The sequence below is a fragment of the Lynx canadensis genome, chromosome C2 (genome assembly GCF_007474595.2).
Source record: "Lynx canadensis isolate LIC74 chromosome C2, mLynCan4.pri.v2, whole genome shotgun sequence".
NCBI lineage: Eukaryota > Metazoa > Chordata > Mammalia > Carnivora > Felidae > Lynx > Lynx canadensis.
This window is the reverse complement of record NC_044311.2, coordinates 5,354,265-5,369,674: the sequence shown is the minus strand read 5'-3', so window position 1 is coordinate 5,369,674 and position 15,410 is coordinate 5,354,265. Positions and strand designations below refer to the sequence as shown.

The following is a 15,410-nucleotide window of genomic DNA, read 5'->3' as shown; positions in this document are numbered from 1 at the left end:
CTGACACTTATTCCGTTAGAATGCTAGAGATTACAGTCTGGAACATATGAAATATCCCATCAAAACCCATCTATTTTTCTAGGATTCCTCCTTTTCTAGTTCCCTCAGCTCAAAATATTCACAGTCACATTTTACCTACCTTTGTCAATCCCTGCGTATGATCAGATTCTTTTACTGCTTTTACAATATTTGAGTGCTCTCGTTTTCCACATCCATAACTATAGTCCAGATCTTTATCATTTCAATGACTAATTTCCTTCAGTAGCCTTCTAGAGAGGATTCTCACCTCAAGTCTTCCTCTGGTTTAATCCATCCCTTGCACACACATTTGCTAGAAAATTTTCCCCAAACATTATTTGCAAGGACCTACCAAGCAACGCCCTCTTTCTGCAATGTTTCAAATTTCCTAGCTCTCAGAACACTGAAGCACTAACTGCTCTCTATTCTCCCCCACACCTACACCGCCCCAAGATCCCACTGGCACTGCTCCTCTCACTAAAACTCCTGGCTTGACTCCTCCCACAGAACGAGTCTCCAAATGCCAGTCTTTGAGTCAGGACAGGTCCACAATGAAGTCTTGACGGATCCGTGGTGAAATAACAAACACAAAGCTGGTGTAGACAGTTTTTCCTTCATTTAAACAACTGTCCTTTACTCTGAGAATGTGTCTTTCCTACTCTTTTTTGTTATTAAAAAAAAAAACCTTTCAGGGCACCTGGCTGGCTCAGTTGGAAGAGCAGGTAACAGTTGATCCCAGGGTTGTGACATGGGTATAGAAATTACTTAAAAATTAAAAAAAAAAAAATCTTTCACAAAATAATGACAATAAAAGAATCTGGTTCCTTACTCAATGTCCTACTTGAAAAGATAAAAGTTTGCAGCTCCCTGACAATTCTCCTTTCCCCTACATCTGGAAGGAACTAGAAGGTAATTTTTCAGTCCATGAAAGCCAAACAGTCTGGAAAGCACTGCCGTCCATGACTCCACACAGGCCAATTCTTTATGATCCTTTACTCTCCTTAAAATTCATTTCTTCCAAATAATTTTCTACATCCTACCATACTAGACTCTGTTATATGCCATCTCTAACAGCCAACAAAAATTCCTCAATTTTTTTTTGAGAGAGAGCACGTGCACGCACACACACACACACACACGCACACACACGCACACACACACGTGCATGGGGGAGGGGAAAAGGGGGAGAGGGAGAAAGAATCTTAAGCAGGCTTCATGGTCAGTGCAGAATCTGACACAGGGCTCGATCCCATGACCATGAGATCATGACCTGAGCTGAAATCAAGAGTCAGACGTTTAACCAACCTAGCCACCTAGGTGTCCCCAAATTCCTCAATATATATGATGATTTTCAGGTTTTTAATGTTTTAACCTCTCCGTGTAGACAAGAAATCCTTGGATACAACAGCAGCATCTTTTAACCATACACTCCACTCCCTCCACTTGTCACTTTACCCTATCCTACTAAGTACTCCATAAACAATACAGACTACAGTTAAAAAGGAACTTAAGAACTGTCCACTTATATCCTGACGACAGCCCACAGGCTGGCTAGCCAATTGTCCAATATTTCCTTGATAGGGATCTCACTACCTCTAGAACTGGACCCTAGTGTCTGGGGTCATTTCTTACTTTAAAAATTTCTTCTGGAGCACCTGGGTGGCTCAGTTGGTTAAGTGTCTGACTTCGGCTCAGGTCATGATCTCATGGCTGGTGAATTCGAGCCCCACATCAGGCTGTGTCCTGCCAGCTCAGAGTCTCCATCTCTCTCTCTGCCCCTCCCCCATTCATGCTCTGTCTCTCTCGCTCTCTCAAAAATTAAATAAAACATTAAAAAAAATTTCTTTTGGGGTGCCTGAGTGGCTCGGTCAGTTAAGCATCCGACTTCAGCTCAGGTCATGATCTCACGGTTTGTGAGTTTGAGCCTCGCGTCAGGCTCTGTGCTGACAGCTCAGAGCCTGGAGCCTGCTTCGGATTCTGTGTCTCCCTCTCTCTCTCTGCCCCTCCCCCACTCATGCTCTGTCTCTCTCACTCTCTCAAAAGTAAGTAAACATTAAAAAAATTTTTTTTAATTTATTTTTGATGAAACCTTCAGGGTATATCTAATACTATTTGAACTTTTTAGCCAAATAATAATAAATGGCTCTATAATACTACTAAATATAACAAACTAATTCAATAATGTTCCTATTTTTGGCCATTCAGACTGTTAACAAATTTTGGCAAATCTTGAAATTAACATTTTTATGCATATGATTTGAAAGGTCTTTCTGATTATACCCTTAGAGAGAAATCCTGATGAGTAGAATGTATCAAATACATTAACTATTTCACTATTTTTTATCTTTGCCCTATGCTACCCATTATGTTCAGATGTGATTTCAAGCTGCAAAAAATGAACCCTCCTCCCTAAAGTTAGCTTTGAGAACAGCAATTGCTTATAATAAAGTGCATCCAGGTGAGCCTAGAAAAAGTACATGCCATGCACGGACAGAAGGACAGAGAAAGGAGGAAATATCTAGGATAGTGTCTTCATTTACTCCCCATTTACCTGGCCTTAAAAGGGAATCAGAACCCTATCTACTTGGATGAGCTCATGATATTCATAGTTCTATTAACTTTCTCATAATATGATATTCCTATTTAATATCTGTGGATGTTATAAGATTCAAGATCAGGCAAAGAAAATTACATGCTATCTGTTGGAAATGGTTTTGCTTACCTTTTTACTTATCTGATTCATTAACAAATGCTTAATATGCTAGAAATCAGCATAAGAATAAAATATACATACATATATGTATATGTATATACAGGACTGCTGTTTTGTTTTGTCATCCATCCAAAAAAAATTAGGAGAGATCTTCATGGATTCTACTCACGTGTATATGCATGAGGAAGAAATAAAATACTAAGCAAGCAATGTTCTCTGAATATCTTTTTTTATTACAGTTATTTGTTAGCTGCTTGTTTATCAAGAGAAACTATGCCATAACCGAGTATTCATGTTCCATAATTGAGGAACACAGATCAGTGACAAAATTCCATGGGACTCAACCCAAAGAAATTCTTTACATTCCAAAATCCTTTTAGCCCCTGAAAGATACCAGCCTTCCTCATCTCTTCAAAATCTTTCATGGGATCTTAATTTCCACAGAAATCTGCATAGGCCTTCTTTCTTGGTTCAGCCACAGCAAACTTACAGAAAGCTGCAACCCCCCAGGGATACAGTGAATATGCCAACAATAAGAAACCGCAGACGCTTAGCCAGAAGGCCTTGCATCTGAGGCTTCGTCAAAGCACTGGAAGTTATTGTAGTTCTCGATGCTAGCCTCAAACCCGACATCCTTCCCGATACCCTGAATATCTTCATATAACAAAATAAAGAAAATTATACTCTTTTGCCTGGTCTGAATCAATAAAGTACTAATGAACCTGCGTGTAACTTCTCTTCAGACTTTAATTCCAAAGAAACGAAATACTTTATGACTTACAGCACTTTGAATGTTTAATTAAATACTAATCATGATTTTATGGATTATACTATTTAGCTGAAGGAAATTTTTTGTTCTTTGTGAACAAAATTTAAAATATCCAGACCCTCACTTATCCATTTAGTATCTACATATAAATTACGGAATAAATCTCTCTTCATGTAACTGGAACCAGAGTTCCAGAAAGAGATCTTAGCTACTAAAAAAAATAGCGTAGAACTGTACCAAACAACAATTCATTCTATGGCCTTTAGACCCCTTGTTCCTCCTCTCTTCCCTCGGCCCAGCTGTCCCCTGGCCATTTCATTGATTACAGTCTTGACTAAAGACAGTGTGGTAGGCAGAATATGGCCCCACAGATCCCAAGTCCTAATTCCTGAACCTGGAATATATCAGGAGAAGGTGCAGATGTGAATAAGTCAAGAGCCCCGAAACAGGAGATTATCCTGGATTATCTGGGTGGGCCCAATCTAATCACACGGGTTCTTAAAATCAGAACCTTTCCCAATTGAGTTCAAAGAGAAGGGGAGAAGTGATTATGGTCGAATGGGCAGAGATGCAACATTGATAGCTTTGAAGATGAAGGAAAAAGGCTTTGCCACGTCCAAGGACCAGAGGACGTGGCAGCCTCAACAGCTGGAAATGGCAAAGAAACAGATTGTCCCCTAGAACCTTCATTAAGGAACAGTCCAACCGACACCTTGATTCCAGCTGGGTAAGACTTGTGTCAAATTTCTGAGATTTGTGTTGTCTTAAGCCACTAAGGTTGTGGTATTTGTTGCAGCAGCAACGAAAAACTAACACAGGTAGGCAGATACCAAAAATAACTAAAACTTGTTAATCTGTGTCTCTGACAAGTATTTCCTAACAGGGTTTTCATTTTCACAAGGGTTAAAAGGAAAAGAATACATATGTAATGGCTTATGACCTAACAGTATACATATGGAAAAAGATCTTTAAATGGTGGGAAAACTGGAATAGTATATAAAAATTTATTTAACTAATTTCATGAATCATAATTGATGGTGGTAGTATTAGAATTGTTATTCTAAGACGTGTTGTGTTTATAATGCTGGAATAAGGCCAATAAGTGATTTTGGGTCTTTTACCATCAGGTTCTTCCACACATGAACTGTAAGGAAAAGAAAGGGATCCAGGGGGATGTGTAGATTCAAGGAGACTTTTCAAGATATACCAAAACAATTTTTACACAAGCAAGACTATTAGTCTAGAGGTGCACACTTAGGTGATAAAACCTTAGGGGTACCTGGGTGGCTCAATCAGTTAAGCGTTGGGACTCTTCATCTGGGCTCAGGTCATGATCTCACGGTTCATGGGTTCGAGCCCTGTCTCAGACTCCATGCTGCCAGTGTGGAGCCTGCTTGGAATTCTCTCTCCCTCTCCCTCCCTCCCTCCCTCCCTCTCTCTCTCTCTCTCTCTCTCCCTCAAAATAAAGAAACTTAAAAAAAAAAAAAAAGCTCAGAGAGACACAAGGAAGTACAACACAAGTCAGTAGTTATTTTTGGAGAAAGGGACGGGACTATGACTTGGTTGGGAAACACACAGGGGCTCTTGGGATGACAAGGAACATTCTATTTCTTGACCGTGGTGGTGGTTATGATGTGTTCACCATACACATATAAGCCATATATTTTTGTGCATGATTTTCCATATTTGTTATACTTTACAATTAAAATATTTTCACAATCAAAATATTTTTAAAATTTTACCATAAGCGATACAGGAGCGATATAGAATCCTATCCTCTAACCAATACAAGTCAATAATATCTGTTCTTCTCAAGACAGGACAGGAGCAGAAATGAGCAAAGTATGATTCCAAATGATAAATATTTGCCTGGATTCTAATACCTCATTGTAAAAGTTATCCCCCAAAATTATAATGAACATAATTTTTATCTAATTTTACCAAGATTATTGGTTAGGAAAAACAAAAAACAAGCCTGAAATACCTAATAGAGGAGACACGTTAGCCTTGGAAGTTGCCACTGACTGTTCAAGCTGGCAAATGATATTCTACTGCTAACCATGATATTCTTTTTCTCTTAGGTTTATTTATTCATTTTGAGAGAGAGGGTGTGTGTGTCTGTGTGCACAGGGGAGACACAGAGAGAGAGGGAGGGGGGAAATCCCAGGCAGGCTCCTCACGTCAGCACAGGGCCGGACTCGTTAGAGCAGGGCTCCAACCCATGAACTGTGAGATCACGACCTAAGCCCAAACCAAGAGTCGGATGCTTAACCAACTGAGCCACCTAGGTGCCCCTAAATAAGATACTCTTATGTCATTAATTCCACCTACAGTACATACCTTAGGAAAACGACACAAATAAAAACTGCAAAAACTGATCGCTGATCTTATAAGCTGGGCTGTTTAGTTTTTACTCTAACTACCCAAGTGTAGATGAAACTCTCCCAACAAGTACAAGAGTTTTGATAAATGTAAGAGATTTAATTACTATTCTCAAAGTACTAATCACAACTTACCTCTCTTAACTCTCCAATTCTCCGAAGTGCTTTATCCTGACTCTGACTTAATATACCCTTCAATTTAAAAAGAAAAGAAAAAGTTGGTTCAAACAACTGCATGACATACTAATGAAAAGCCAGTAGAAAAAGGGCACACACCATTGAACTTTATCTTTAACATCCTTTACACTGGGACTATGCAACCACAGTTCTCTACCGCCACTTAGTGGTAGAATTACATACATCTAGAAATAAAAATCCATAGACAATTCATAGATACACAAGCAAGGTACCCACAGACTGTAGGAATAAGATGAACTTTTGAATATGAATTTATGAAATATTAATAATACAATGGATTAAAACAGAGCTACCCCTCATGTCAAAAGACCCCCATGTTCAAGAAAACATTAACAAACTAAAAACTCTATTTGTAATATCCTGATTTCCACATTTGTTATGGACAATGAGAACACTGAATCAGCAATAAATAATTGGTATGATCATTCTGAACTGATTATACTCCAGATCAAAACCAGAAAATTTAATGTTGTACTTAATGGAGATTATTATTTATAGCAGATTAAATATTTTACAATAATGCACATGGGGGAAATTAATTAGTGTCTTTAGATGGGACAAAATGCTAAACTATTAATAAAATAATTTTTACTGTAAAAAATAAGACTATATTTTTGGTGCATGACTTTCTATATCTGTTATATTTTACCATTAAAAGACATTAAAATGTTTATCGTGATACAGCAGAGATAAAAAATGCTATCCCCTAACAAAAATAAGCCTATATTCTCCATCCTTCTCAAGACAGGACAGAAACAGAAATTACTACAGCATGATTCCAAATGATAAATATTTATACATCTTATCACAGCAAACTGATGGTACCATTTGAAGTGGAATGGATACTTCCCCTTAGCTCTGACCTGTGAATTATCACCTGGGATACCTGGTGGGAAATGTCTAGCCACAGAACAGGGTGACACAGTGGGGCTGAGGAGGGCCACCCAGAAGAGCTTCCTCTCTCCACATACTTAACCAAAAGCTTTACAAGCAGCAGCCTCAGGAAAAAACAGAGAAGATGCTTGTGTTTGGACCTTGATATAATGATAAGGAACAGAGATGTCTGCAGATATTTCAAAAATAGAAGGGAAAGCTTAGAAGGCTGTATGTCTCTACCACTAAAAACCAAGATGTGACTTGCAAATTGAGACACCAGAAAGCATGTTTGAAAGAGGCAAACACGCCTTAAATCCGAACCTCTTACACACTGCAGGGGATCCACAATTCAAAAAAGCCCATCCCGACCAGAGGTAAAAATCTCTGGAATTTCTCATTCACTCCCTTTATTAAAACAACGGGGTGCCTGGGTGGCTCAGCTGGTTAAGCGTGACTCTTGGTTTCAGCTCAGGTCATGATCTCAGGTCAGTTAGTGAGTTCGAACCCTGGAGAGTGATTCTCTCTCCCTCCCTCTGCCCCTCTTGTGCTCTCTTTCTCTTTCAAAATAAATAAATAAACTTAAAAAAAAATACTTGGGTCACATGGAGAATTATTAAAAGTGAGGGTCAGAACTATCTTACTGTAAGACTCTAATTTTTAAATAATGTATGAATCAATATCACAGCCAAGATATCACTTACTTGGAGCTTCTTCTTCTCTCTCTGAAGAGTCTGATAAGCTATAACAAACTAAAATAAAGAAAAAGCCACAAATAATATCAGTCATTCCTAAATAAATGAGTTACTTTATTTTATTTTTTTATTTTTTTATTTTTTAATAAATGAGTTATTTTAAATACTGCTAACACATCTCTTTATCAAAGTCAAAAACACACAAATCAGGAGAATCCTTTTATAGATAATTCAACCTAATTAGATGCATATAGCGTACAGTCAAAATTAACAAATGAAATGTATTTCTAAAAAATAAAATATAACTTGACTGTATAAAGATATTAAATCTGTACTCGATTCCACCTCAGGCACATACATCTTTAAATCTCAGTACCCAATTATGATCAGAGCCAACTTGCCTGAAGGCACGAGGCTACTCAAACTGTAGCCACAAACCAGTACCATCAGCAACAGCATCCCCTGGGAGCTTGCTTAGGAGGAGAAATTCTTGGGTCCCACGCCAAACTAACTGAATGAGGCTGGAGTTGGGGGTGAGGGGAGGGATATGTGTTTATTTAGCAAGCTCACCGGGCGGTTTTTTTTGCTTTGGGCTATTATAGACCATGTAATTCATCTCTAAAAGACTCTGATTATAGGAACTGTGACGAGGGCTGGGTAAAAATCTGAAGAAAGGGACTCGTAACCAATAGATGAAAACGGGTAATTTAGGTTCTGAAGAGATGTTTAACCATTTAACCTAATTAAATAGGATATTTAAACATTCTACACAACCTGATGAAATTATACACTAACAAATCTCTTAAACCTAGAGATTACATAGCCCTATTCATCTGAAAAATAAGCACATGGCTCCAATGGATTATTTGGACCCTACGTCAGAAGTACAAGAGGGCTCCGAAGAGACAGGCTGCAGCTTGAGGAGGAAGCACTCCCCTACTCCGCGCCCTGCCATTCTCCTTGGAAGGTTGCTGTGTGCCCCGCAACGCATCTACTGATGCCTTGAGTTAAGAGGCCGGCAGTCACGGAAGGGGAGTCCGTGCAATAAAGAATTAAAAAAAAAAAAATCTGCCTGAGACCACAATCATCCTCCTCTTACTACCTTAAAATAGGTATTCTTATTCCCGGATAGGAAAACGGTGCTCAACAAGCGGGGAGTAGGAGAGGTGGGGAGAGTAAGCCAACAATGATATGTCACTTACAGCACGATCTTATCCTGGTCACCTACAATGGCAAGGAAAGACAGACATGAAGACGATGTGCTCTTTTCATCCCTAAGAAGCTGCATGACTCTACTTGAGGTGGCACAGAAGGGTGGAAACAACCAGAAAGACCTAAGGTCTGTCAGCTGTTACCTGTGTGACTTTAAGCACATTTTCTTAATCTCTATGATTAAGTCTCCACGAGCCTCTCAACCCCATTCTACTAAATGAAGCTAATTAATATCTACTTCACAGAGAAGGTGCAAAATTCAATGGCACCGTAAACTTAAAATGCATAGTGTCTTGCATACTTTCATACTAACTACACTGCTGCCCCAGCTTCAAACTCAGAAGCAACAGGCAAGTTAGTAAAAATAACGTAAGTCTAAACAACAAATAATTCAGGACGATTATTAACTTGGACAGAAATGAATAACAATAAATTTATGGGAAAAAGCAGCCTGATTCCACAAGTACCTCATGAGACAGATGCCTTTAATGCTATTTACATGTCTAGCTTCCAGCGAGCTGAGAGAGGTTAGCCTAATAATTCCTTCCTATTTTGTCAGCACTTTGTAGTTTTAAAAAGATATTTTGCATATTTCGTCTAGGGGTTTCTGTTTTTACGTTTGGCTGCAAGGGTAAAACTAAGCATACTACAGCCATGATCGAAAATGGCAGTTATGGCTAACATTATATACGGACCTTGAACCTTATTATTCATCAATTAAAGTTAACTATAATGCTGAGTTAACTGGTAAGGCAATAAAACATTATGCATGGTCTAAAGAAAAAAATTCCATGGGCAACTCGCCCCAGAAAGGCTTTCCTAAGGAAGAAGAGTTTTCACTGCACAGGACAGGGAGGGAAACTAATACAACCCAGCCCGAAGGGAAGAGCGGAAAAAAGATGGAATGGGACCACTTCCTTCCTCTCTTAGACCACACAGTGCCATCCTCAAGGGATTTAGCAATTAAAGATTCATCTGAGGTGAAGTTTAAATGCAGGTATAATGAGTGAACCAAATGTGTCAGAAAATCGGACCACCTAAAACATAATTAGGGTAAGCAGCGATGGAAGTCTGGTCGGCAGAAGAGGTCACTTCGGAAGCACAGCAGTTAGAAGATGAACAAGAAAAGGGGATGTGAGGAGGAAAGATGATGCGCTCTGCACTGGGGGAGGGGGTGCAAGCAATGTTGGGGAGGGGGCTGGGGGAGAAGAGGGGCACGGAAGGTGCAAACCGGAAATGATCTTCTCCAAAATTTGACTAACGGTCTTGCCAAAGGGGTTCTGTACACCTGAAAATCTTTAGATAATGCCAGAGACTAGCCATGATAATCAGCGGATATGGGGAATCAATGGTTTAGCCAACCACAAGAGTAAAAGCCATACAGTAATATGAACTAGACAGAGAACAAGAGGGAAATTTTTCGTATTGGCAAAAAAAAAAAAAAAAAAAAAAAAAATTATGCTCCTACCTCGGAACATTTTCCTTTGTAGCTATTCAACCTTCGTTCCATTTTTCGCAAGCACTGAATCAACTGTTCTTTGTTGAGACTGTCTAAGTTAGGGAGTGAGTCTTCTGGTTCACTCTCCATACCAGAGGATGGATCAAAGGTGGCCGCAGAAAAGTCCAGGTCAAATCGATTCAGGGACTCTCTGGAAGACGTTCGTACCAAAGACTCTTTAGAAGAAGATCTGAACAGAGACTCCTTTAGTGGACTTCGAAACAAAGACTCCACTGAAGGTACCCGGAGCTGGAGCTTCTGTGCAAAAGACTGCGTGTCACCTGACTGCAACCAAAACCCGACAAAATATGTGGTTAAAATGCACATTTAGACTTCTAGTATTCCCTATCACCACCAACACCAGTAACCTATTAAAAGCTCTAACAAATGCAATTTACATTCCTGACATTTTGCATAACACACTGTTTTCTGGAAAACAAGAGACACCTGGTTATTTCTGAAAAAGCACTGGACTTGGAGTCAGAGGGCTGGGATACAGGTCCCAGGTCCGTCACCAAGCAGTGGGACCACCTTCACTAAGTCACTTCCCTTCAGTTTGCACATCTGTAAAAAAGGAGGATGCCATGCTTTCCCAGCTGACCTCCCCGGTGTGCCGTGAACGTCTGTCCACTCAACTAGAAGATCCTCAGAAGCAGTGATGTCTGTATCACCAGTATACACACCCAGTGCCTAAAATGGGGGGTATATATGTTGTGAAGCGTGTGGCTAGAATCAAGTGGGCTTTACCTTGAGTCTCCATGAGGTGCTGATTCCTGATTGCCCTCTTTAACACAAGAGGGGACTGGGGGAAGGGGGAGGGGAATGCTTAGTGAGCCCACTCTGTTCACTAAGAGAATGCCAGGCAGGGTTGACTAGTGACATCCAGCTCGGTGTAATTACCGTTCTGTCTACTGAGAATAAAAATGAGCATTAAAAAGTCACGGAGGACGACTCAAAAATCTGAGCTAGAATCCCTCCGCACAAATCAGTAAGTCTGATGTTAGAAACAGTAATAAGCAAGAGCTGTTCTCTTAATTTGAATGATGTGTTAATTTGAATAGTAACAACGAAAAATAACATAACATACTTCAACAAAATGCTCCAAACTGCATTGTTTTGTTCAGGGGACAGCAGTATTTAACAGGTGTTTCCTAGGAACTCATTCTCATTAGTGTGCCACAGGGTCACCTGCTAGATCTCAGCAATGCCAGGAATGAATGCCCACGAAAGACAGAGGCCATGTGCAGGCAAAAATTACAGGAAAATAAAAATATTCTCTTTAGTATACAATTTAAAAAAGCAAACCAGGAAAACTTTACTGATGGATGCTAGAGACTTAGTATCAGTATTAGGCAAGGCGGGAGTGAGGGGAGATAACATGCCCCTCCCCCTTCACATGCACAGAGATTTCTCACAGGTGATTTATAATAGTAAAAACCGGAAACCCAAATGTACACCCACTAGAGGATACGTCATGTACATTACAGTATATGAAAAGAGGTTCAAGACATACTATTAAATGGAAAAACACCAAGTTAGAAAATAATACACATACTGTGAACTCATTTTGATTTAAAGCAATTACAGGTACTTTTCCATATGCAGTATATGTATTTACACAAACACCCTTCTATCATAATGTGCACGTTTACCTTTATGGGGGTGGAGGGATGGAGAAAGTCTTAAGGGAGAGGAGGGACCCTCATGCTCAAAACCTTTTAAGAACTGCTTTACTGATACTCCACGACCAGCCACTTCTGACCTATGCAAAAAGTGCTTTTCACTTCACACAGACGGTGAGTTGCCCTAGGACAAACAAGTGAAGCAAGTTCGAATTACACTAGAAACAGTTGTTGTCTTAGGGTCAGCCAGCAGCTGAAGAACAATGTCAAAGACACGTCTTCACAGAAGCTGATAAACCTGGTAACAGCCACCCCGGTACATTTGCAAGTGACACGTTTGAGTGCAGTGATTCGGCCTGTGGACTATCGAATTAGGGTGCCTAAGTTCAAATCCTGGTTCCCCCAGTATGTTCGACATGACCTTGGCCAAATTACTTAACTTCACTAGTCTTCTTTCTTCCTCTTTAAAATGGGGATGATAAAAATAATTCTATGACGATGGTGATAATACTACCCACCTCAGACGGATGCCACAAGCACTGAGTTAATACAGGCAAAGTGCCTACAATGTAGCAAATACTCAATATACATTAATAATCATTACTATCATTAGAGAAAGGAGACTAAAATAAAAGACAAGATTACAAATGAGAATGTCATACACAAGCTTCTGTGGCAGACCCTTTCATATGATGCAGTAGCTAAGAGCATAGGCTATGAAACCAGACCTCTTGGGCCCAAGTCTTAGCTCTGCCATTACTGGCACTATGACCTTGGGCAAGTTACCTGACCTTTGGTGCTTCTGCTTCCTCATATGTAAAATGCACTCATCGCACAGGGTAGTTGTGAAGGGCAATAAGTCAATGCACAGTACTTCAAGGTAAGACTGGCTTAAGGCAAACAACAAAGACTGGCTACCACCTGATATCTAATCTTCCTGTTTTTCTTTTTACCAGGACCCAGTTTTGTTCAAAGTAATATTCACCTTCCCAAACACAAATTAAAGCCACATGAGACACCACCACCCATCCACCAGAATGGCTAAAATTAAAACTATGGAAAATACCAAGTATTGGTAAGGATATGGAGTAGTCCACTTTGGAAAACTACTTGTCGGTATTTACTAAAACCAAATACAAGTACACAACCTGAATCAGCAATTTCATTACTAAGTATGGACTCAGTGGAAATGTGTATGTATGTTCAGCAAAAGATAAACTAGAAAGTTTACAGCAATCTTATTCAAAATAGCCCCAGGGGCACCTGGGTGACTCAGTCGGTTAAGCATCCGACTTCGGCTCAGGTCATGATCTCAGGGTTTGTGGATTCGAGCCCTGCATCGGGCTCTGTGCTGACAGCTCGGAGCCTGGAGCCTGCTTCAGATTCCGTGTCTCCTTTTATCTCTGCCCCTCCCCAACTTGTGCTCTGTCTCTGTCTCTCAGAAATAAATAAATGTAAAAAAAAAAAAAAAAAAATAGTCCCAAACCTGAAGCTACTGTTGATGCCTATCAATAACCGAATGGATAAATTGCAGTCTGTTCACCAACGAAATACTAGACAGCAGTGAGAATGACTTACAGCCACAACAATATAGACGAATCTCATAAAGCATTGAGCAAAAGAAGACAGACGAAAGAATACTCATTTTTATTCCACTTACATAAAGTTCAAAAACAGAAAATTAACCCAGACGTCAGGATCGTAGTTATCCTTGGGAGTCAGAGCAGGGAATGGAAGCGACACTGGTAATTTCTGTGTCTTGATTTGGAGCACTGGCTACAAAGGTGTGCTTGATGTGTAAGCATTCAGAAAGCTGTATAAGGTGTATACCATACTTTTCTGTATACATTATATTGTGATATATTTCAATTAAAGGGGTTTTTCTAATTAGCTTTTCCCAAACCCTGTTTCATCTAGGAGGGGGCCAGGTGACTAAGTTCAGCCAATAAGGCACGATACATGGAAATCTATACAATGGAACCTTCTAGGAGACAGATTATTTTCTTCATAAAAAGGAATATGCCTTTTGTCTTTGCCTTGAGTCTTTCCTTCTGTCTAGAATGAAGATGCAACTCTTGGAGGGCAACTTGTAGTTGTGAGGGTGAAAGGCAGTGGTAAAGGATGTGGGGGGACAAGAAGCTAACTGGAGAAGGGCCCTTAAAGACTGTTTATCCTCAAGCTTTCTGATATGTGAAAAAATACACTCCCACTGGTGCCAAATGTTGTCAGGTTTCTGATATCAAAGACATTCACGGATTTAGAATTCATTTTTGAAAAAACTGATGGGGGGGTAGGGAAGGAAAAATGTATACGCCAAAATAAGTGAACATATCAGAGTTACTTTTAATTCCTTTCTGTCTCCCCCATTTGACCCCGTTTTCAATCCCCCCTTTTTATTCTCCCAACACTATTCTTATTCAGAACCTTATCCTCTATAAGCTAGATACCAGCAGCAGTCTTCCGTTCCCCTGCCTCTAATCTCTTACCCTAATCTGCCCTGTCACACTGTCGCCAGAATTGTCTTCCTAAAACATCATTTAGATCATTTCGTTCCAATGCTTAAACTGGATTCCCATTTAATATAAGGTTCAAGATCCTGAGCTTATATTCAAGGTTCCCATCTCCCAAGACCCATTTCTCTATAAACTCACCCCTCCATGTACCAAAAACCTGAGTCACAACAGGCAACTTCCCGCCCCCTTAACAAATGCATCAATGTGTGCCTCTGTACCACTGCCCATAATTTCCCTGCATATGAAAATCCAGACATCCTTCAAAACTCAGCTCAGATGTCCGCTTTTCCAGGAAACCTCAGATCTCACTCATCAGAAACAACCTTTCTTTATGGCCTAAGCTTTTACCAGAACCATTCTTGGAGCACCGACTGCATTCTGACTCACCATTAGTTACTTACATACTGGTATAACAACAGCTGAGTTGTTTATGCCCCAAAATAACTACGGTCACTTACAGCACAGTAACTAAGAACACAGACTCTGAACCGAATTCCCTGATTTGAATCCCAGTTTCACCACTTACTAGTTTTAAGACCTCTATGTTTTAATTTTCTCATGTGTAAAATGGAAATAACAACAGTCCTGCCCAGTAGGATTGTTATGAGAATTAAATAAATGAAAACATTTCAAATAGTGTGCTATATGCAGTAAGCACTAAGTTTTCCTGCCATTATATCTGCTACACACATACCCTCACCTCTAAATATGCTCATTTTTTTAAAAAAATTTTTCTACATTTTTTTATTTTTGAGAGACAGAGAGAGACAGCATAAGCAGGGGAGGGGCAGAGAGAGACGGAGACACAGAATCAGAAGCAGGCTCCAGGCTCTGAGCTGTCAGCACAGAGCCCGACGTTGGGGCTCAAACCCACGAACCGTGAGATCGTGACCTGAGCCAAAGTCAGACGCTTAACCG

The 15,410-nt window shown here is 39.9% G+C and overlaps 1 protein-coding gene across 6 annotated transcripts in view; it reads right to left on the bottom strand.

Annotated features, from left to right (window-relative positions):
- The window catches only part of GOLGA4 (golgin A4), a 126,785-nt gene that overhangs the window by 74,731 nt on the left and 36,644 nt on the right, over positions 1-15,410 (bottom strand). For 5 of the 6 annotated variants that reach the window (XM_030328626.1, XM_030328629.1, XM_030328627.1 and 2 more), the window contains 3 exons: positions 10,328-10,642; positions 7,657-7,704; positions 6,017-6,073 (listed from right to left, as the gene is read on the bottom strand). In XM_030328626.1, the coding sequence (XP_030184486.1) occupies positions 6,017-6,073; positions 7,657-7,704; positions 10,328-10,642 (420 nt within the window). The remainder of the gene's footprint in view (positions 1-6,016; positions 6,074-7,656; positions 7,705-10,327; positions 10,643-15,410) is intronic. The other variant, XM_030328628.1, reaches the window with a different exon arrangement.